Source organism: Polyodon spathula, chromosome 40 (genome assembly GCF_017654505.1).
Source record: "Polyodon spathula isolate WHYD16114869_AA chromosome 40, ASM1765450v1, whole genome shotgun sequence".
NCBI lineage: Eukaryota > Metazoa > Chordata > Actinopteri > Acipenseriformes > Polyodontidae > Polyodon > Polyodon spathula.
This window is the reverse complement of record NC_054573.1, coordinates 3310629-3333709: the sequence shown is the minus strand read 5'-3', so window position 1 is coordinate 3333709 and position 23081 is coordinate 3310629. Positions and strand designations below refer to the sequence as shown.

At 42.5% G+C, this 23081-nt stretch overlaps 2 protein-coding genes across 3 annotated transcripts in view; both read left to right on the top strand.

The window, feature by feature from the left end:
* Nucleotides 1-77: 77 nt before the first annotated feature.
* On the top strand, nucleotides 78-4652 carry LOC121305018 (U1 small nuclear ribonucleoprotein A-like). 2 transcript variants are annotated; one of them, XM_041236503.1, is made up of 7 exons: nucleotides 78-150; nucleotides 889-980; nucleotides 1290-1462; nucleotides 2194-2370; nucleotides 2801-2983; nucleotides 3310-3398; nucleotides 3787-4652. In XM_041236503.1, the coding sequence occupies exons 2-7, from the start codon at nucleotides 908-910 to the stop codon at nucleotides 3944-3946; spliced, it is 855 nt and encodes a 284-aa protein (XP_041092437.1). In that variant the 5' UTR covers nucleotides 78-150; nucleotides 889-907; the 3' UTR covers nucleotides 3947-4652. The 2 variants fall into 2 exon arrangements, with proteins under 2 accessions (XP_041092437.1, XP_041092436.1); XM_041236502.1 differs by lacking the exon at nucleotides 78-150 and adding an exon at nucleotides 335-441.
* Nucleotides 4653-13764: 9112 nt separating this feature from the next.
* LOC121304885 (protein jagged-1-like) overlaps nucleotides 13765-23081 on the top strand; it is a 45391-nt gene continuing 36074 nt past the window's right edge. The window contains exon 1 of the mRNA XM_041236300.1: nucleotides 13765-13856. Coding sequence (XP_041092234.1) covers nucleotides 13791-13856 — 66 coding nt within the window. The 5' untranslated portion in view covers nucleotides 13765-13790. The remainder of the gene's footprint in view (nucleotides 13857-23081) is intronic.

Here is a 23081-nt window from a genome sequence, read left to right as displayed (position 1 = left end):
TTGTTATTAGAGGCGGGGTTCTGAGGCAGATTGACAGGGAATTGCCCAATTACAAAGCCGCATTTATTCATGTTTAAATAGGCGCGCTGTGCGGGTTCGTGGTTTAGGCCGTAGCGTTTGCGTGGTGTTGGAGTTTCTCTCTATTAATCTGTAAGTATCTCCCTTTTAAAAATAAAACGCCTTTTTAATTCTAACTTGAATTCTGAATTGCACTGCGTGGAAAAGCGTTGCACTGTTTTGGTTTCTTCTTGCATCCTCTGTGGAGGGGTGAGAGTCTGCATTGCCATTTTCTTCGGGTCCAGCCGGCTTCATTTTAACACGTTCTCCGGGTAGACGGCTAGCAGAAATACTAGCGAGTTAAAATAAATGAATAAAAAGCTTGCCTTAGCGTCGCATACACCTCGCCACGGGTTTCGATTCTGTCAGCTTTGCTGTGCTCTGGTTTGTATTAAGAGCACGCTGTAATGCCGGCCGAGAGCCTCTTGCTGTGTTTCTGTGCATGCTTGTTGTTTTAGCCGATTGGGTGCTTTTTAGATTAAGATACAGTGTCATTGGATTTACTGAGATGCCCTTTCGTATTTCTGCTGCTGGCTATTGAGTTTTATTTAGAGGCGTGTGTTTAGCCTTGGTGTTTACAAAGTGTTAAGCGTACAGTTTGTTTCATATTCAAAATGTCTAGTCTTTTTCACATGCAATTGAATGCTGGACTCCTGCAGTCTTGTACAGAAATGCTTATTTTGGTAGTTTGGTAGTATATATATATATATATATATATATATATATATATATATATATATAAGTAGTTATTTTCTTCTAATATGAGTTTGAAATGCTTAGGATTTTGAATTTAAATTAAACCCCTGGTAAATTTTATTTCTTGCGTCGCAGAAAGGTGCAGTTGGGAGTCATGGCGATGCAAGATGTTCGGCCCAACCACACCATCTACATCAACAACCTGAACGAGAAGATCAAGAAGGATGGTGAGACTGGGCTTCACATCAGGACACTCTGGGAGGGAGGGTGGGGATTGTCTTGCATCCAGGACACTGCGTTTGACACTTCTCATGCACTGAATCTTAACATGTCCTGCACGTAGAACTCCCCTTGCTTTGTTCAAACTCGGGTGGGGGGGGGGGGTTCCATGCTTAGGGCTCATTCTTGTGTAGAATGCATTGCTGGTGACTTGCATTTAACATGCACAGATTTGTCTTGCGATGCTATGTTAACAAATTGAGCTTTTCTTCAGTCATTTCCATTGCCTGTAGTGTGAAAAACCTCCTTGCTTGCAGAGTTGAAGAAGTCCCTGTACGCGATCTTCTCTCAGTTCGGGCAGATCCTGGATATACTGGTGTCTCGCTCTCTGAAGATGAGGGGGCAGGCCTTTGTTATCTTCAAGGAGGTGAACAGTGCCTCCAACGCCCTGCGCTCCATGCAGGGCTTCCCCTTCTATGACAAGCCCATGGTAGGTACTGAAGGACTGGGGTCTGTCACTAGGAAGATGAGACTAAACTTGCACCAGCCCCCTTCATAATGCTGTAGCTGTGAGCAATACTTGCAAACCCATAGAACGATTGAGCTCTTTCAGGACCAAGCATTGCAATGGGGTGCTCCCCCAGGACCAGGTGTTTTTTGGCTGTAGTTGACTTCCTGTAAATTCACTAAATCCTATTTTTTTTTTTTTTACCGTACCATGTTTATAAATTGTTATTTTATGTATTCTACTTAGAGATGCATGTATAAAAATGTAGTTCTGACACAAGGGGCCTTGCAATACTTCCTAAAAGTTTTTTGAAAAATGTTGATGTATTTACATGATCTCCGTCTAGAAGCCCACTTGGGTGTGATCCTTTTTTAAAGGGTTAGATTTTCCTCTGAAATGGTTTAATTCTAACTTTTGAATTTGAACTCGACACAAGCAAGGAACTGAGGGCGGCTGTGAAAAGGAACTTGAATTAAATATCCAAGGAGCGATTAGGAAAATGTTAGTAAATGGGTTTGAATAAAAATGCATTTTTATAATAAATAAAATGCATCTCATGTAAGAAAACATGAGGTTTACATAGTGACTAGATTCTTGACTGGATTTTAACTTAGCTGGCTGTACTCGCCATTTCAAACTACACTAGCACAGGTTGAAACGGACGAGGCAGTCTTGACTCTGCTAAACACTGGAACGATTTGATTTCCCGGCAGCGCATCCAGTATTCCAAGATGGACTCCGACATCATCGCGAAGGTGAAGGGCACCTTTGTGGAGCGGGACAAGAAGAGGGAGAAGAGAAAGGTGAAGGGTCAGGAGGCAATGGGAGGAAAGAAGGCTGTGCCTGGAGGTGCCGTCCCTATGGCCGGCGCAGTGCCAGCGCAAGTGCCGGTGAGAGCCGTTTACTTTACTGCACCACTCTTCTAATGCCTTCATCTTCATACTGGTGCTGCTCCAACGTACCCCCCCAGCTGCCAGATCACCTGACATTTACATTGTGAGCTCTGTCCCATTGAGATGTTTGGAGCCTGCAATACGTCCCTGATTCTTGCACTCAGTGATTGCCAGAATTCAGAAAGTAAAAAAGCTTTGACGTAACCCTAGAATACAAAAGGTAAATGTTTGGAATGAAAGACATGACTATTCCTTTTAAAGAGCAAATATAAGTGTTTGTAGGGAATTTTAGTCTCTTCAGAATGTTGATGGTGTTATGCAGCATATCGATTACACAGTGTACCTGCTGCGGAGGTCTCTTCATAAGCAGTGTTGGTTGTGTGCCTGCCTGTTGCCTCTCTCATGCCTGTCGTGTGTTTTCTTGTAGGGCATGCCGCCTATGAACCAGGCTCCCCGCATGATGCCGATGCCAGGGCAGCCTCCCTACATGCCTCCCCCTGGCATGATGCCTCCTCCTGGGATGGGACCTGGGCAGATGCCCCCTCATGGCATGGCTCCTGGGCAGATGATGCCCGGACAGATACCAGGACAGATGCCTCATCCCCAGCAGGTGAGTGGCATGGGATGACTGTCTTAAATATTATTATGCAACTAATGTGTGCTGTCTTCAGCAAACAAAACCATACCTGTGTCTGAGATGGTAGTAAGATTCCTGTTGCATAGCAGCTTCACCCATTAAATAAATACATTCTTGATTTATATACAGTGTGTGTAACAAGCTCAGATGTCATCTTAAACTTAGTAAAACCAATGATGGATCAAACTGCTTTGCAGTCAGTCTTAATTTCCATCCTTGATACAAGTGTCTGTACTTTGAAGTAAGACAAGGTCCTGTGCATTTTGTCCAATGTGACCCTAGTCATCTTTCTGACCCAGGTGCCTGAGAACCCACCCAATCACATCCTGTTCTTAACCAACCTGCCAGAGGAGACCAATGAGCTCATGCTGTCGATGCTCTTTAACCAGTAAGTATCCTGCCCGTTCACATCGATTTGCATTTCTGATTTCTGCAAATTCTACCAAGATGCCTCTGCAGAGCTGGTGGAAGCTACTGCCCCAGGTCCTCAGCACTTTTGTGTGTTTTGTTTTTATTTGATTGTGCTGTTGCGTGTTTTAACACTTGTGCTAAATATATTGGATAAGCCAGGCATTTAGTAGAATTAACGTTTTAAACCTTTTGTGTAACTAGTCATTTAACTGACCTGTGATTTTTAGCATTTCTAGTCCATGTAGTTTGTTTCAACATTTTGTGTACGTTCACATGCAATAGTGGGTTATGTTGATCCTGTGTTGGTCGAGGGAAGGGTGTCTCCTATTGGTTTTGTGAACGTGTCTCCTCCTCTCTTCCTCCAGGTTCCCCGGGTTCAAAGAGGTGCGCCTGGTGCCCGGTCGTCACGACATCGCCTTCGTGGAGTTTGAGAACGACGTGCAGGCAGGGGCGGCTCGCGATGCACTGCAGGGCTTCAAAATCACGCAGAGCAACGCCATGAAGATCTCATTCGCCAAGAAATAAGCCGAACTCTCCCAGGAACACAGCCTCCTATGTTCTAGTGCAGTTTTATATTATACCTTGTGGTTTAAGGTGAGTGTAGACAGAAAGGGTACAAGAGGTCTTAATTTTCTATATGTATTTCTTTAACTTGAGGCCAGCATTTTTCCATTCCCCCTGTAATTTAATATCGGGTCTTGCATAACTGTGTTAAACAAGGATTTAATTCTTTTTTACTGCTTTACCCTTCTACATAACTTGATTGACCTACAGCACGGGAAGGAACAGGTCTGTTGCGATCTGGTCCCCCTCACTGTTCTAAAAGCACTGAGCTGTTTGTGTTGGTTATTTCTCTAGATGTGTGTTGAAAGGTAAGCAAGAACAGACTCCTAAACGTGCCAAAGTAAGTCGTTATCAGATTATCATTATCACTCTGTGATTTACTGGGAAGCAGAGGCAGCTAACCCTTCAGTCGGAATGTTGTAATAAGACCTGTAACTACTTCGCTACATTAGGGGGACCAGTGAGCCAGTTGCTTTTTAAAGCTCTGCTTGTTACTCCCCAGATGGGGATGGGCATGGGGATGAAGTGTGCTTGGCTGAAAGACTATACTCTGTACAGTTGTTCTACAAAGCATTGCACCCAGAGTCTGCCAGACAGACACTGTACCTGGAGCTTTCTGTGTATCCAGCTGTTTTTGCAGCTTGGCAATAAAGTTTTTAAATTTTTATCTCTGCCTGTCTATACATACCTTTTTTTTTATTTAATAAACTACATTTTTTAGGGTCCTCATTTTTAAAAATAATGGGCTGTCTTGTGTTGTATATGTCCTACTGTGCTTGTCACATTCTATGTGGTCAGGAGAGTTGTTGTGTTTTGTATTTGTTTTCTAGCAACCTTCAGACTGCATTTGTCAATCTGATAAGTTTAATTAGTATTCCTAATAGTTTAATACAAGTAGTTGTTCATCACTTTTGGGTGTTATAGATAGACACTTCAATTCAAATATTTAACCTTTCAATAACACATGTGGTTTATGGGGAACACCAGTGTTCCCTGGTTGCTAAAACCGGAAAGAAGTAGCCTCCACTAGGACTGAACACATGTTGCTGCTTGTGTAAGGTACTTCAGTCATTCTGCTGGGGCTGGAATTAGCAGGAGACCGGACTGGATACACTTACTGGGGACAGATAAATACATGTAGATTGACTAGGAGGGGCAATATCTAACTTAAGTACACGTTTTACACACTTCCACACTAGAAGGCTCTGGCTAAAGTGTGTTAGTCAGAAACATGTCTGCTAGTTCTGTATTGATATCGAATGAACACTTTTTGGGAAGGCGATAACTGCATCTCGTCTACCTTTACTCAGGCATATAAAGCTATTCAGGGAAGCAATGGGTACCCCTGGTCATTCTTCATTTGTCAGTTCCAATACAAAATATTCGACCGAACACGCATTTAATTCCTCCTGGGAAGTCTGTTTATTTGTTGAACTATGGGGGGGGGGGAATGTACTCAATTTTGTACAAATATCTCTGTGCTGTTGTGTTATTTCCTTGCCGTGTAAAACCTGGCAGTCCTTTGATATGCTTCAGGTCTGGGTAGAAGGGGTCTCGTCCAGATCGTTCATGTCCGCAACTCGCTAATTAAAATGCATCCTGCCTCGCTCTGAAGATGAGTTTGCTGTGACCGCTGAAAAGTGACAATCCGGAGAATCGTGGTCTGGGAGAAGGGTAGCAAAGGGTTAAAGATAATTTCACGACCATCTTAAGTGTACCGTGAATAACTCCTCGCAAAACATTACCATTTCCAGTTGATCTCTCTGTTTTCCAATGATGACAGTGTGTTGGTCTTGGATCCAGCGTGTCAACGTAGAATTGGCACCCTCCCTTTTTTTATTTTAAGGCAATGTTCCTCATTGTATTTGCTACAGGGGGCTAAGTTTAAGACTTATTCCTAAATGCTGTGTGTTACATAAAACTTTCATGTGCAGAGACAAGGAATGGGTTCCACTGATTTTTGGTGTGTCTGATAATCAAACTGAAATGTGTCTTTTTATGTTCTTCCCTCCCCGCTACACTGGAAGTCACTGCTGTGTAGAACTGTCGTCTGGCCTTGAACAAAGTGGTCATCTGCTCTCCCCTGTCAGTAATTCAAGTGCGTGTCAATATTTTTTGAGACAACAGCCACTGAAGCCGTGCACTTGACCATTCATGGTTGGCCCAGCATTTTGTTGCACTGACCACCAGAGGGTAGTATTGGATCATAACAAAAGGGAAAGTACAATTCATGTACACCCAACCCTAAGAGTCTGTTGCATTAAGACACCATAAAATGTTTGATCTTCTGTTGTTTTACAATACACTGCAAAATCAATTATTTTCATCCTGTGTGTATCAGATCCTGGTTTATAAGCCGGGCTGTCTGCTGGATGGAGACATGTCACACTTCCCTGTTCACATGAGCAGGGGTGAAAAACCTAAGATAGTGCAACCCCCAAACTCCCGTGAATTCTCTTGTGCACAGCCTTCTTCATACCAAAGATTCTCAATCGGATTTAGATCGGGGCTTTGACTAGGCCATCCCAGAACCTTGATTGTATTCTTCTTTAACCTTTCTGAAGTAGATTTTGATGTGTGCTTTGGATCGTTGTTGTGTTGGAACGTCCAGTTGTGCTTTAAACCAAGTTTTGTAGCGGAGGGTTTCAGATTATTGTTTACTATGCTATAGAATCCATTGTACCATGTATTGGAACTCAATTTCCTGTGCCATTAGAGGAAAAACAGCCCCATAGAAGGATATTACCACCTCCAAGCTTGACAGTAGTAGGTATGGTGTTCTTTTCTTTCTACGCCTCACCATACGTTCTCCAAATGTAACGACTATCAGTGTGAAAAGATAGCTTGATTTTTGTTTCATCGCTCCACAAAACCTTAGACCAGAACTCATATCCATTATTCAAATACTGTTTTGCAAACTTTAAGCGATTGTCCTTGTGACATTTTCCTAAGTGGCTTTTTCCTTGGCCTGCGACCATTGAGACATTGTTGAAATGGAAACCCCCCCAGTCCCACTTGTAGCCAATTCACTTTGAATATCTTTGGCAGTCAGTCTCAGATTGTTATTAACCTTCCTCACAATTCTTCTACTTGTTCTTGGTGAAAGAACCTTCTTTCTTCCAGACCGAGGGAGCATTGTGATATACCATGGGTCTTGTACTTCGTGATAATACAAACAGTAGTTGAAATTGGGATACTCAAATGCTTGGAAATCTTTTTGAATCCTCCAGCTTTATGACAATAAATAATGTTCTGCCTAAGGTCTTCAGATAGCTCTTTTTCCCCCACATTGACTTATTGGTAGGAATCATCCTATGCCTAACCCTTTTATACTCTAGGAATGTTCACCTACAATCCAGCATTTTCTAGAATTAGGTTCTGCATTATCATATTGAAATTTACAGCACCTTGTAGACAATACTATCGTAGCATCAAAGGGTATAAATACTTTTGAATTAGCGTTTTTGGAGTTTTGCAAAAAAAAAAAAAAAGATTGCATTCACAAAAGCAAAACTTTTGCTAGAACAGATTTTTCCTACAATTCTTTGTTTTTGAGACATTTCTAGAAATTATACTTTTCCATTGGGTTATACACTGAGTGTACAAAACATTAGGAACACCTTCCTAATATTGAGTTGCACCCCCTTTTGCTCAATTCGTCGGGGCATGGACTCTACAAGGTGTCGAAAGCGTTCCACAGGGATGCTGGCCCATGTTGACTCCAATGCTTCCCACAGTTGTGTCAAGTTGGCTGGTAGTGGAGCTCTACTCCGAATAGCTCGTTCCATCTCATCCCACAGATGCTCAATTGGATTGAAATCTGGTGACTGGGCAGGCCTCTGCAGTAAGCTGAATTCACTGTCATGTTCACGGAACCATTCCTGGACAATCCTAGCCATGTGGCCTGGGGTATTATCCTAATGAAAAAATCCATTAGCAGATGGATACACTGCTGCCATGAAGGGATGCACCTGATTGGCAATGATGTTCAGATATCCTGTGGCATTCAAACATTGCTCCACTTTTATCAAGGGGCCCAATGTGTGCCATGAAAACACACCCCGCACCATCACACCACCACCACCAGCCTGCAATGTTGACACACGGCATGATGGATGCATGTACTCGTGGTTTTCTCCATACCCTAGTCCTCCCATCAGCGTGAAACAGCAGGAAACGGGATTCATCAGACCAGGCAATGTTTTTCCAATCCTCCAGTGTCCAGTGTTTTTGTTCCTTAGCCCACTGCAATCACAGTTTCTTGTGTTTTGCTGAAAGAAGTGGAACTCTGTTAGGTCGTCAGCTGCCATACCCCATTCGTGTCAAGGTACAACGAGTTGTGCATGCTTTTATGGGTCTTTCGGCACCAATGTTGGACTGGAGTGTCAGTTGACTAACTAGCCCATCTGTTGCTCTGCACAATTCATGCCAGCCTCCTTTGGCCTCTCATCAATGAGCCGTTTTTGACCACTGGCCTGCCGTTGGCTGGATGACCTTTGGGTGGTGGACCATCCTTGATACACACGGGAAACTGTTGAGTGTGAAAAACCCAGCAGCATTGCAGTTCTTGACACACTCAAACCGGCGCACCTGGCACCTACTACCATACCCTGTTCAAAGGCACTTAAATCTTTTGTCTTGCCCATTTACCCTCTGAATGGCACACATACATTACACATGCCTCAATTGTGTCAAGGCTTAAAATTCCTTCTTTAACCTGTCTCCCCTTCATCTACACTGATTGAAGTGGATTTAACAGGTTACATCAATAAGGGATCACAGCTTTCACCTGGATTCACCTCGTCGGTCTCTATTTCATGGAAAAAGCAGGTGTTCCTAATGTTTTGTACACTCAGTATATAAACTTTTTAATACAACCGTATGTATTGTAACAGGGCAGGGAAGGGGTTAAAATCCTCCCTGCAAACAAATGTGGTATTGTTAAATTGTTATTGTTGTGTTTATTGCTTTGGTAGTTGGCACTGCCATTTGTAAATTGGTGCCATCTTTCTATATCTGTTTCTGTGGGGAATAAAAACCCCGCAGCCAAATCATTCGAGGCTGCTCAGTAGAAAGAAGCAGGAAGGTGGTTGCCCTGCAGGCGAGCAGTCTGACGGGAGGTACTGTGTGTGCGGTCGTGTGACGTTTTGTTAAACTCTGTTTCATGGTGTCCCGGACTAGGCAGGGCTGTTCCTGAAAGTTTAGTTAGCTCTCCAGAGGAGTTAGGTTTTTGTTTGTGTTTTGTTTATTTTTGAATTATTAAAAGTGTGCGTAAGCACTTAAACCTCCATTTCTGTGTCAGGTCAGTCTTTTAAAGGGGCAAATGAACATGTGTGAGTGCAGCTTTGTTACAATATATATGTGTGGGTGTGTGTTTTTTGTCTGCTGCCACAGTCGATCGATTTACCTTGCCATAGTAAATGCAATTGTTCCTTTGAAGTCTGCTTTCAGACTGGACAGAATGCTGTAATTCAATCCCTTAAATTCTTAATACTCTTTGATGATTCCATATCATGGCAATTTGGATTGAATTAAATGTGCTTGCCATTTGTAGCAAGACAGTAAATGACTGACCTTGTGCAGACTGGGAATAATCTTTTCTTCTTGATATTAACCCCTAATCTACTGCAGCGATTACTGATTATTCATCACATGGGTAGAGCTAATTGCTGTCCCTGCCAGATAAATGAGTAGGTGTGGCTGTGTTTGCCACAGGTGTAATTATTTTTAGTTAATTATTGTCACCTGCCTGTTTTTTGCAGGCATGTATATAACAGTAAGGACATGTTTGTTCTGTGCAGTCTCCAGTCTGTGAAGAGACCTGTGTGCTTTCCAGAAGGTGGTGTTTAAACCTTTTTGTTTGTGTGTGTTTACAAATTGTTTTGTTTAATCGGGAAACAGCTTAGCCGTCCAATTTGTAGTTCGAGAAGTGAAGAAAAGTTTATCTAGTACTCTTGTGTTTGAGTTAAGTTTTTGTTTTGAGTTGTCTTTTATTTCTCTGATAATAAAATTGCACGCAAGTGCTTAAAAACTACTTAAAAGGGGCTAATGAACCTTAAAATCTGTGAAATCTTTCACATATATTGGCAGCAGTACCAGGCCCTATGGACCCAGCACAGTTTTGAAATTAAACAAAAAAAAAAAGGAAATATAGAAATATCAAAACATTGCTGCAGTCAACTGCTGCTCAGCAGGAAGCCAGCCGCCTGCAGTGAGAAAGAAACCAGAGATGCAGGCAAGAGCTGAGGTTGCCCTGTCAGAGCTGGGGTTGCCATGTCAGAGCTGGGGTTTCCTGTCAGAGCTGGGGTTGCCCTGTCAGAGCTGAGGTTGACATATCAGAGCTGGGGTTTCCCTGTCAGAGCTGGGGTTGCCCTGTAGGAGCTGGGGTTGCCATGTCAGAGCTGAGGTTTCCCGTCAGAGCTGAGGTTGCCATATCAGAGCTGGGGTTTCCCTGTCAGAGCTGGGGTTGCCCTGTCAGAGCTGGGGTTGCCCTGTCAGAGCTGAGGTTGCCATATCAGAGCTGGGGTTTCCCTGTCAGAGCTGGGGTTGCCCTATAGGAGCTGGGGTTGCCATGTCAGAGCCGTCAAGCATTTTGTTTCGCTCAACCCGGGTCAAAGCGTGTCGACCCGCATCCTGAGGTGGGTCGCTGGGACCCGGGTCAGGAACGTGGTTTCACACTACACAGGATTGTGACCCGGCTAGGAGTGCCAGTGTGATAGGGGCTTAAGGTACTGGTTGGGCGTATTCTGTGTAGCACAGGAAGCGTGAGGATTGTGTCTTGTCTGGAAATCTTGGATTAACTGAAAAATAATCATGGAGAACCAAACTATTTCTAGTAACATTGTTATTCCAGTAGGGGATTAAGAAAATAGTAAATAAACTTTGTTTAATATACGTTTTCTTAACTCGGGTATATTCAGTCAGTACCTTACTAGTGTAAACAAAACCTCCAATAAAGACATAGATTTTGCAGTTTGGGACTTTACTTTTTGTGTAGGCACGGCGATTTCTTGAGAAAGTTGCGACCTTGGTGGCGGTTGATCTGTGTGCTTTTTTGAGGGCGATATGATTGTGTGTTTATGTATCCATTCTCCTGTTGTTGCCTGGAGTTTCACACTGCTCTCTTTGACTGACAAAATCAAAGAGGTCTTTATCTGGTCGGGTTGCGTGGGCCCGTTCCCTCATATTTACGTTATGGAAACAATAACGGGGTGGCGACCGAGGCCAACACAATGGGACCTTTCCGACTCGAGCAAGAAGCCTCACCCGGCGGCTGATAAGCGTTGAAAAAGAAATTATCGTCCCGGCGGCAACGGCATAAACAAATTGTATTCCTATCCCTCATACCACGACATCAAACGAAGTAAACTGTGAAAGAAAACTTTTTTTTGTTTTAATGCTGGCATGTATTACAAACAATATACTGTAGCGCCTATATTAATACAAAAACATCAGCATTTTTTTTTTAAATATACTAATAGTCGGCAAAATTTAGTAAAAACATCGGGTGTTAAGATTATTTGCTGATGATTCAGTGAGGTAGTTGTTTGTTTGAGTAGGTATTTGTACAGGGGTATTACCTGAGCTGTTCCGTTTTACTTACGCAAGTGCCCGATTTAACTTTGTGCGTAGAGTTTGTTTATCCAGAGTTTAAATGACACGTGTTGCATTGTATTGGGATAGAGCTGAACATGATGCCAGTTTTAACGACACCCCTTGCCTTTGTAATATTGCAATGTCCAGGAGAGGGGCATTATTACCAGGTTAATAATAGCCTACCCTGAGGTAAAACCCAGCCTAGACCAGCACAGGCCTGTGATTTACTTGCCCAAATAAATACTTTTAAAAAACCCTTTCTGTAAAGACTATATACGTGCTAACTGAGGCTAATAACCTACTGAAAATGCCCAAGGTGTATTAATCTTCGTTGAGACACTGTTACCCGATATCAGGTTGTTGAGTTTGTGACAATGCATCCTCTCGATACAGCCCTGCAGGCTCCGACACGGCTGTTTTATAATCGGTAACCCGGTATAGAAACTAAAGCAGCAAACCTGCTCAAGATAAGCCAACTGGACAGCGCATCACAAACAGTTAAAGTAAGAGATCCCAGGTCTGAAGGCGATGGTCGCCTTGAATGTACTGCTGCTGCTCACTGGGACTAGGGCAGGTGGCGCTCTGCACACGAGTATATCGTTCATTTGGACAGAGTTCCCAAGACACGGGGTCACATAATCTCCGGTTTATGCCCATCAATTAACAGTCTGGGCATGCACCCGTCCAGTCCCGCTATGCTAATGAGCAAAGTCAGCTGAACGAGGTACTAAAATAGCATCGGGTTAAACAGCAGCGTCAAAGGAAGCACTGTGCTTCAATGAAAAACCCCAGAGCAGCCATCTGTCTTACTTAAGAAGTTCTATAGCGTGTTCAAGGCTGCAGTTCATTCAGCATCTGTATACTTAACATTGCATACAGGAGTATCTCGCTTATTTAGGACATTACTGTTGAGCTATTAGCTTAGCACTTTATCAGAAGTGAACCTGGTTGACGGTCCTGTTTGTTTATATAGTACTCAAAGGCAGTTGCCAGCTAAACACAGATGGCTTACATATCTTCAGCATGGTCTTATAAGGGAATTATCGCCTTCATTTTGTATGCACAATTTATTTTTTTGAAATTGCTGGGTATTGTACAAGTTAAAGCAAAAGACAGAGATCAATTTCAGTAAATGAACCCCAGGTTATCTCATGGTTAAGCATGGTGCCAAACCCGAAAAGAAAAGTGAAGAGATATTTTACCGCAGGCCTTTTCTTTTTTATTCCTAAATGTGTCACTAATCAAGCCGATAATTGAATGTTTTTTGTTTTTTTTCTCATTAGCATACAAGCGCTCTTTTAACTGCGTTGCTGTTTATTTTTACGCACGTAAAAATAATTTTAAAAAATAATGCGAACAGTGTGCTCCGTCATATATTTAAAGAGGGTGACGGAGGAACACTGGAGGATTCTGTATTGGAACAGCATTGGGCTAAGCTCTTAATTCCACGACCCCTGCATTGTGCGCTCTGAAAATATAACCGCACTACAGATGCGCTTTGGATAAAGTGCCGTTTTCTCTTGCAATGACTTGTCGCTGTATTATATTGGAATGGCGCTATATTAATGTGCCTGGGTGCCACGCACGCCAGTCAGGTATTGGCTGTTTCTGTTATTGAGATGCCCGTTAAATGTCCACTAGAAACGACGACTTTCTAAAATTAATTCAATGGGGAAAAAAAAAAAATCTGAAAACTTGTAATGATTTCACCATCACACAGACTAGTCTAGAAAGAGAATAGGAAGCGCCGCCCTCCCCTTCCTGCCTTTCACATGACGGATTCGCCGGCGTGAAACACCCTCCCTCCCTTTGAGAGAAAGCTAATGTCTTTAGTACAGTCTGCCAGTGCCACAGAGAGAGAGAGAGAGAGAGAGAGAGAGAGAGAGAGAGACCGCTGATTAGGATGAGAGCGCCGGTCGAACAGGCAGGTCGCAATCTCAGGAACGCGCAGAGATTCTTAGTGGCTGCATCCAGTGTTCACACCGGAGCGACGAAGCGAGGAGAGCATCTTGCCTGGACCTCGGGGAAGAGAACGGTGGAATTATAACTAGGACAATATTTATGAACTACAAACTAACAACGCAAAAGGCAATCGCTGATAACCGACGTCAGAAGACGTTAAGGGCAGCCGGGGTGGGGTGGGGTGGGGGGGGACTTGGGGTGGTAGGGGGGGGGTACTTCAAAGACACAAAAGAACAGCCGAGGAGCGATGTGTGAAAGGGAGTTGCGGCACCTGACAACCGTGTGTGCCGTCCTGGTGACACTGCACGCCCAGGTGAGTGAAGCGGTCTTATTGAATTAGCGCTATTTTCAGGCTGTAACCCCGCTTAACTTTCATCTTTGGTTATTCAATGTGTTTGGTGCCGGCTAGAAACCAATAAGTTACTTTTCCATGCACACGAGATCGTTTGAAATATATACGTAATTTATATATATATAATGAGATATAGATATATATATATTATATAGATTATATATATATATATATATATATATAAGTATAGTATATAATATACAAATCCCATGTCAAACATTTGTTTTGTGTAAGACAAACACCTGTTATTTTTTGTTATTGTTCACCTGTAACGCCTTAGCTAGACACGCCCCGGACGAGAAACGGGACCTCAAGATTACGGGGTGTGTGTGTGTGTGTGTGTGTGTGATATGTAATTATTTGTTTTTATGTTGCAAGGATTAATGTATTTTTGTTGAAATGTAAACTGTCATGTAATTTCACAGGAAATTTCTCTAAGGTTCTGTTTAGTTTCTTATATTTTTGCGCAACAGACTCTGTTGCTGAGTGTTTTTAAGAGATGCCTTTAGAAAGTGCACTGTATTGTGTGCGCAGTTGTACAGCACAATAAGAACACATAGGACTTGTTTATAACGCGGACCGGACCACGTGTAAGCCGCTTTCGGGAATGGTCGGATTTCAGTAGGTATGGAGATCAAATCGTGTCATTTATTAATATGGTTCAGGCACCGCTGAACGACTGCTGCAAATTGAGGGGAATAAAGATCAATTTCAGATTCACCTATTTAGTTATATATTATAGATAGATAGATAGATAGATAGGGTTAGCAGGACAGTCTGAAGTGGTAAATTATACCAACACAACTTCTACATATTCAACTCATTTTGAGTACAAGTGTGAAATTCTGATGGACATATATCGATTTCTAAGACAAGGCAAAAGGTAAATCAAGCAAACTTGGAAGGAGCTTCATTTTGGTCCGCCTTGTAATTTCAGGTCGCTGCGTTCCTAATTCGGATCCGGTCCCAGGTACTGTACAAACACGACGCAAATTAAGTGTTTCTCTATCGATGTCCGAATGTAAACCGTTTCGTCAATCCGAGCACGGCTAGATTGAGAATTGTTGTACAATACGATTATACAGCGCGCAGGTGTAATGTAACACCGTGTTTATTTATGCGGACAACGAATAACTATAGGAACGGAATGTACTAATGAGTTATATACATTACAGACAATCAGTTACCAATTACGTTTAATAATTAGCCTGTCCAACATGTCGATTTCCCCCTTTATATCTTTGGTGGACTTTTACACTGTTAGTAATCTACGTTTAATAATGCTATACAGTGTTTTGTGTTCCATTAGCTTTCATAACCTAAGAATAAACTACAGAAGAAACTAGACTTTCACCCCTTTCACTGCTATCTGCTTTTACGTATTTCCGCATTCCCTTTTTTCAGGCAACAGGTGTCATTGTCAGTATATATATGCGCATAGAAGACTGTATACAGTGTTGTACCATATGTTAAACGTACCCACTCCAGGAGTGACAAACCACTGGCTGTGAACTTGAGTGGGTGAAACTGGGCTGGTGTCTTACATAGCACCCAATTCTATATTTATAAAATACGTAATGAAACACTACAGCTCATTTCAATGTCCCGTCGTTTCCATCTTATACAAAGTGAATGCTTCAAAGTTTTGTATTTGGGGAAGGGGAAGGGGAAGGGGAAGGTGGGGGGGGGGGGGGGGCACCCCAAACTGAAAACTGAAAAAAAAAATGAATAAATGAATAGCCGTACTGTAATTATGTTCTGTTTCACAAGGTATGTCTAAAAACATCTAAAAAGCAGTTTTCATGCATTAAATACACTGCCTGGACACTTTATTAGGGCCTGGATCTTGGGCTGCTGTTTGCTCTGATCCCTGCTTGGCACTGTAAAGCTCAGACTCCACAAGGCGCTGGAAGGTTTCTCGAGGGATGCTGATCTGTTCAGTTATTAATATTTCACGCAGCTAGCTGGTGCAAAGAGGCAGGCCCAGGATCATGGTAATGGTGACGTGTCAATCAAGTTCATTCCACACATGCTCGGTTGCATTGACATCTCTGACATGCACTTTGGTGGACGGATGCATTATAATGAACAGGGCACTTGGTTTGCAATAACCCTTAAGTAAACTAATAGCAGCCTGATAGTGCTGCAAGGATCATATCGCATGATCTACCTAATCTGCATCTCAGGTAGACCCTAATAAAGAGGTCAGGCAGTGTACCAGTGTTTTACAAAAGAGTAGTATCCAGAACAGACAACCTCTGCAGATCCCAGTTTGAGAGCCACTGGTGTTATCTATCACTACACTACATACAATCTTTAACTCAGTTTTATTTCCCCTTCACAAATATAGTGCAGACTGCATTTGCTCCTTCCTCACATTAGCATAACCACATCCTCACAGTCCCTTAACTAGAGATCCCTTTTTTTTTTTTGAGACTTCCTTATTTTCACTTTGGCAATTCTTTTCCTCTCCCGACTCTATGCATTCACGTACTTCCTCTATTACAAGTAATAGCATTGCTTGTTGTCCATAGGGAACTATGTGCGGTCAGCAGGTGTGGTCCTATTACCTGTAACTCAGGAAGACAGTGAATGAGGAGTACATTCATCAGTGTGTTGTGTTTTGGTGGGATGGGTGACCTTCGCCTGAAGAGAAAATAAAGGAAACCCCTAAGGGAATTAGGGAAATGAGTTTATGAGAGGAAAGACATTTATTTTATAGGCTTGATTATCGCAAACTGTGGCAGTTTTCTAATTTCAGCGAACACCTGTCTAGTTAAGCCGCTCTACATTATGGCATTCTGTATAATTCCTGACCAAACTTCTATTGAATTGAATGTTGGGACCTCCCCTACAATTCCAAACCTGTCTGTTCTGGAATCCGGCGTGACTTCTCTTGTCTAAAATTCAATGTAAATGTCAGGCACTGAGTCATGAGATAAAAATTAAATTATCACACACACACACACACACACACACACCTTCCACAGGTAATGCACAACTGCAGTACAATCCTTTACATAACGGAGAAAGTACATTTCATACAGTGCTGGAGTTACAGAGTATACCTGGACCCTACTTCGACTAGATGCACTATAATTTTTTGCCAGCTTTTTAGTTAAAGTATTAGAATTACAGTTGCACTGTATACCAACATGCTGCATAATCCGGCACAGTTTTCCGGTCCCAAGAGATGCTGGGATAAACAGGTTTTACTGTGTGTGAAAAACTCATTTTGTAATGCAGTCAGTGATGGCAGATTCAATCAATGTGATGCACTCCCAAGTAATTCAGTCCTGACTGCACTGCACTGGGTTCATGAGATGCATGTCCCAGCCGTGTTAGAGGGCTGTAGTAAATTGCTTGCCCTAATCTCATGAAACTGGCTGAGGACCTCCTTCAAGGTATTATCTGTACATCACACTTAAACCTGAACGTGAAATTGGCCTGACCATGATTCAACACACCCCAGTGACAGTACCAGGAGCTGGGGGTATATGAAGGCATCTATCTGTCTGTATGTCAGTTTACATTTTCACAGTCATGTTACTGACCGCACTAATTTTGAATTCACAGCCGCGGCACTGCCCTGCTTCATTGTTAAGCTTGCTGAAACTGCTCTGCAACTGGAGTCCTGTTTCTATCCCTGTACAGCAACTGCTGCTAGTTAAAATAAGCTTTGTCGATATATCATGTGCGTCAGGGTCTTGTTACAGTTTGTAACTGAGATTACCAAATGTGACCAGGCTTTATTGGAGAACGACTGATCTACAGCAATCTGACACTTCAATGATTCCTCCGGTTTGAAGTGAGGGGCCTCCTGTGTGAAGGTGTGAGGCGTGTTGTGATTGTTTAGTAGCTGCTGCTCACCGTGGGCTAAATGCAGTCTAACAGTCCAGACCTGAACCCAGCTCTCCTGGTCTCAAAGGCTTGTGCAGTGAACAGGATGTGTGATTCTCTCACCCATGTATCCTGGCATTCCGATTCTTGATTCCTTGAAAGTTTTAGCTTAAGGTTCCTAGCAATAGGTTTTCTGCTAAAGACCAGTACAAGAGGCTTCTTATAGTTTGTCAGTGTGAGGTGAAAGGTAAGAGAGAGACTCATTTCATTATTAGTCCCCCTTTTAACCCTCCGCGAGCTTCCCTGCTAACAATTGCTGATGAGTTAATAGCTGCTGCTTGCAAGATGCAATTACTGTGTGCCTTTTCTACAAGGAAGCTCGCACAGGTGTAGAAGGTGAAACTAAGGATCGGATTAGTCTCTCTCTGTCCTAGCTTTATTTACACACTAATGATGCAAACAGCCCTTGTGGGAAAGGGAGCTAAAGCTGTAATTTCATCGTTTTAGAATTGAGGCATCATTTAAAAATTACATAACATCATGTAACTATAGAAACTGTAAAATGATATCGCACAAGTCTACAGATGCCATAATAGTAGCAGGTTACAGTGTTTCATGTTAGATTTCCAAATGTCACATTTTTCAAGTTGTCAGTTTTATAAGTATATGGAAAACTACAAAGCAGTGTGTAATTCAATATGTTAAAGTAACATTATTCAGCAGCTTTCATTCGACTTTACGAAGCACAATGAGTAGTTTTATACATAGAGGGAAGCAATGCTTCTTGTCATAGCCGTAGTGTTGATTCTCTGTATTCCAATATTAAATAAATTACCTGTACATGCAATACTATCAATCTACAATAAACGTAGCCTCGATTTACCATGGTTTGTACTGTATAGCAAGATTTTTTTAAATATATTTTTGACCCATATTAATTTTATTCATGTTACATAAATACTGCTTGGAACTTTCTAACGGAACACAAAATCATCACAAACAGCATCTCCAAATCGCCGATCGCCGATCTCTTGAACAGAACAAATAGAACAAAACTGATTCCACGAAAAGACTAAAACCTGTTCCTGTTCCACATCAGTAAGCTATAGATTGTGGCGATTCAATCAACTAAGACAGTACCCATACAATGCACAAACATCTTCCTTGGTCCTTGGTCCTTTTTTAGCCTCTTGGGGTTGTTAATAGTTTAAGGGCGTATTTTCAAAGCCTGTACTGCAGTATCTATTAGATCCTATTTTTTTAAAGTGGTAAAACCTTATACACATCAGGTTCTCTTAATGCTCTGAAGGCATTTTTCATTGTGTAATATTATTTTTTTGTCCGTTCAAAAAATAAATTAAGGAGTGGAGGAACACACAAGCTTGAAATGGCCTGGCATGTTTAAAATGTTAGTGTTACATGTTTTAATTTCAAATAAACATGTTACTGTTGTCAGAAATACTCAGGTGTTAGTCTAATACATTGCAGTAAGTATACAGTGTAAGCCTATTGATTTGTATTCAATATTTATTCATTGTCTTTTCCATATACAGTTAAATGCTATTACAGTGTAATAAACGTCCAAGCTGCAGTAATTTACAAAGAAAAACTGTTGGAATGATTCTTACGCTGGCCTTTCTTATTGGTTACAAACATTTCATTTGAATTCGATTTTTTTAATGTAATGCCAATGTTTAAGTGCTCAGGAAATAAAACAGAAACTGACAGTCCTGGCTGGGATCGGCTCATAAGACCAGGAGCACATTCCTGATGTAGAGGAGGCTGTTCAGCCTATCAGTGCTCATCCGGTTCCCAGCCCCTGACTGATCTCAAAACTTTGTCACGTTCTAGCTCAAAGGATCCCAATGATTCAGCATGAACTTTCATGACTTCCATTTAAACACGCATGCCTGTAAATACTGCTCGTCTGTATGTGGTATTTGAAGTGATCTGCTCTTGAGCGCGGCTCTGATGAATATGGCATTGCTGTGATTGAACTCTCTCCTGTATTTGCATAAAGGGTGAGATCAGTCACTTTCCCAGTGATAAGGGTGCAGTTCGGTCAAGGTGAATGCTCCGGGATTCCCCTGTGAAATGAAATGGTCCAGTCTGACTGCCATTATACAGTGCTGTAATAAAAGCAGGTAGATTATCTAGTTATATGGCAGATTCATTTTTGTGGACCAGAAGCACATTCGTCCATCGCATTTTTGCCTCTTTACTTTTCCTTTTCTTGTACTGCATCTTCCATAACTATGTGGCAACATTTGAAATGATCAAATAAACTTTGCAATGGTCCATGATAAGCGTTTTGACTCGAAGGCTCTCTCCCTGTCTACACTGAAGACGCCGAGACAGACTCGTAGCTCTCATTGAAGTTTCTTGTTTTCGTTTGGTTTTCATTATAATTTAAATGTTTAATTTATATTTATTTGACATTTTTATTTTTGTTAGATAAAAAGGTATGTCATGTATTTGCTGTTATGAGGTATGTAATGATTCACTGTGCTGGTGTTGCTCAGACAGTGCCCCCTGTTGGCCTGTGCTGGTGCTGCAGGGTGTTGCTCAGACAGTGCCCCCTGTTGGCCTGTGCTGGTGCTGCAGGGTGTTGCTCAGACAGTGCCCCCTGTTGGCCTGTGCTGGTGCTGCAGGGTGTTGTTCAGACAGTGCCCCCTGTTGGCCTGTGCTGGTGCTGCAGGGTGTTGCTCAGACAGTGCCCCCTGTTGGCCTGTGCTGGTGCTGCAGGGTGTTGCTCAGACAGTGCCCCCTGTTGGCCTGTGCTGGTGCTGCAGGGTGTTGCTCAGACAGTGCCAACTGCTCTGTCCACCACCTCCTAAGAGAAAGGGTGCTTTACCAGACCTCTCTGTGCTTTACAATGCTTTCCTATGCTATACTATACCTCTCTGTGCTTTACAATGCTTCCCTATGCTTTACCAGACCTCTCTGTGCTTTACAATGCTTGCCTGTGCTTTACCATTCCTATCGTGGCTTTAAAATGCTTACTTATGCTTTACCATGCTTTGACCGTGGGTTATTGCAATTCACTTTCCTTTTACTATGGGAAACTGGGTTGGATTCAAATGCCATCTCCCCCACAGTAATTCCCCTGTTTTTCTTGGTTATTTTAGCACACAGTTTCAGAGGCGTGGCAGCCTGTGAATGGCTCAAGGGTTTTGGAGAAGGCGTCAGTCTGTCAGTGGAGTTGGACGTGTGATAACCAGTGCAGTCTTCTCACCTTCCATTAGCATAACAACTTTCTCACAGTCTTCTGTTTTTGTTTTTGCTGGAGATGTTTTTCCACTTTTCAGTGCTTGTTTTCACTTTGGGGTGAAGCCGTTTTTCTCCAGCCAGCACGCGAGAGGCCTCGGTTTCTACCAGGGAAGCGTTTCTCCACCAGTACAGCGCAGAGCTGAATTCTGCTTTTGTAAATCTTCAAGAGCTGCACATCTCAGTACTGTGTTGTTTTAGTGTCCGGCTTTATCAGTGATAAATAACTCTTCTGAATTTGCATTGCAAATGAGGTCTGCAAATGATTTGGCTCGCTAGGGTTTTGCCAGGTCTAGCACACAGGGAGAATATTGACACTGTCATTTCAAACTTCTCTGTGCCAATAATTCTTGGACAGCTAACTAATTAGCCATTAGCTCTGTGATATTTGAGCTCCTATAATTGAACATTACTGTTGATCTGCTGGTGTGTCTGTATGTCACATCTTTACATGGATCTACAGAATTTAAAAGTCTTTCTCAATGTAGTCAAGTTGTTTGTCATTGCATTTATTTAAGTTTTTTTTAGTATTTGAATAACATTGAGTGTTTAATAGTTGATATATCTAAATTACCACCAATCAATTGTGCGCTATCTAGACATACATCCTGTAGCCCACTGCATATAAAAGCAACATATACAATGCTTAAATTCCCCTGCAGTTTGTAAAAGCATGCTCTGAAAAGCAGACCATTAATAAAAGCAATGAGAAGGTTTGGGATCTGGCTGCACGCCCAGCTCCGGTAATGATGTCCTGTCTGGCAGAAACAAACATTTTAATTGAATCTGCTGGGCGAGACGGTAAGGAAAAAGACGGGCAGACTTGGGGAATTGATTGGTGGGTGTAGAGAACGAACGGGAGTCGAATGCTCACGAGGGCGGCTGCAGTTTCCTGGAGGCTGAGCCACTGGACTGTTTAACTGTTTGAGAGTTCAGGGGGGGCTGCTAACACTGTCTTACACGGGCTGTGCGTTAGCGAAATGCGTCAGTTGACTGGTTGGACTGAAAACTAGCAAGAAACGAATCAGAAAAAAAACAACATTGTTTTTAAATCCTTAACGTGCTACCAACTGCATATTTTCATGAGTCCGATTCACTTTACTGGAAGCGTTTACCAGGAGAAAGAGAATATCTCCTAGATGGATTGCCGTCTATCGCGATCACGCTGTCTACTGCAGCAATGCTGGTGACTAAAGGGAGCGGCGTGTTGTGGGAACAGCATTGTTGCAGTAGGGAGCGTGATCTGGAAACACTCCAATCCTAACAAGAGAAATCAAGCGTTGGTGACTTTCAACCAAACACGTCTAGCAGAGCATTAGTGGCTATGTGATAGTGTTCTGCTAATGAGAAACAAGAACGTTTTTAACACTGTCAATAGTGTCTGGCTGCCATGGATAGCAATTATTGGACGTCCTGGTGAGTCTGCAAAAGTACTTGCACGCTGTCTAATACTGACATGTTTGTTGAGGAGCTTGGATTTAGGGGCTGATTGTGGGTGCTTGGTTGGCAGATGCTTTTAGGGGCTGATTGTGGGTGCTTGGTGGGCAGGTGCTTTTAGGGGCTGATTGTGGGTGCTTGGTTGACAGGTGCTTTTAAAGGCTGATAGTGGGTGCTTGGTTGGCAGTGGCTTTTACAGGCTGATAGGTGCTTGGTTTACAGGGGCTTTTAGGGGCTGATTGTGGGTGCTTGGTTGGCAGGTGCTTTTAGGCGCTGATTGTGGGTGCTTGGTTGACAGGTGTTTTTAGAGGCTGATAGTAGGTGCTTGGTTGACAGGGGCTTTTAGAGGCTGATAGTGGGTGCTAGGTTGACAGTTGCTTTTAGAGGTTGATAGTAGGCGCTTGGTTGACAGGTGTGGAATGGCTGTCATTGTGAGACAAGGTGACTAGATGGGTTATTGATCAGTTGACCACAATGATATCTAAGAGAAATGACTGCACTCAATGCTTCAGACCAGTAGACTCATTTAATCTGCTAATACAGTGCATGCTGCTTGTCATTTTGTCAAACTCACACTTTTAAATCTGTAATTACTGCTCTTTACACATTGCGATGCTTTACTATGGCGCTGTGTTATAAGGG

Coding starts and splice junctions, on each gene's coding strand:
- LOC121305018 (XM_041236503.1), top strand. CDS start 908: ATGGCGATGCAAGATGTTCGGCCCAACCACACCATCTACATCAACAAC. Junction 1,463..2,193: donor CCTTCTATGACAAGCCCATG/GTAGGTACTGAA, acceptor ATTTCCCGGCAG/CGCATCCAGTATTCCAAGAT. Junction 3,399..3,786: donor CTGTCGATGCTCTTTAACCA/GTAAGTATCCTG, acceptor CTCTTCCTCCAG/GTTCCCCGGGTTCAAAGAGG.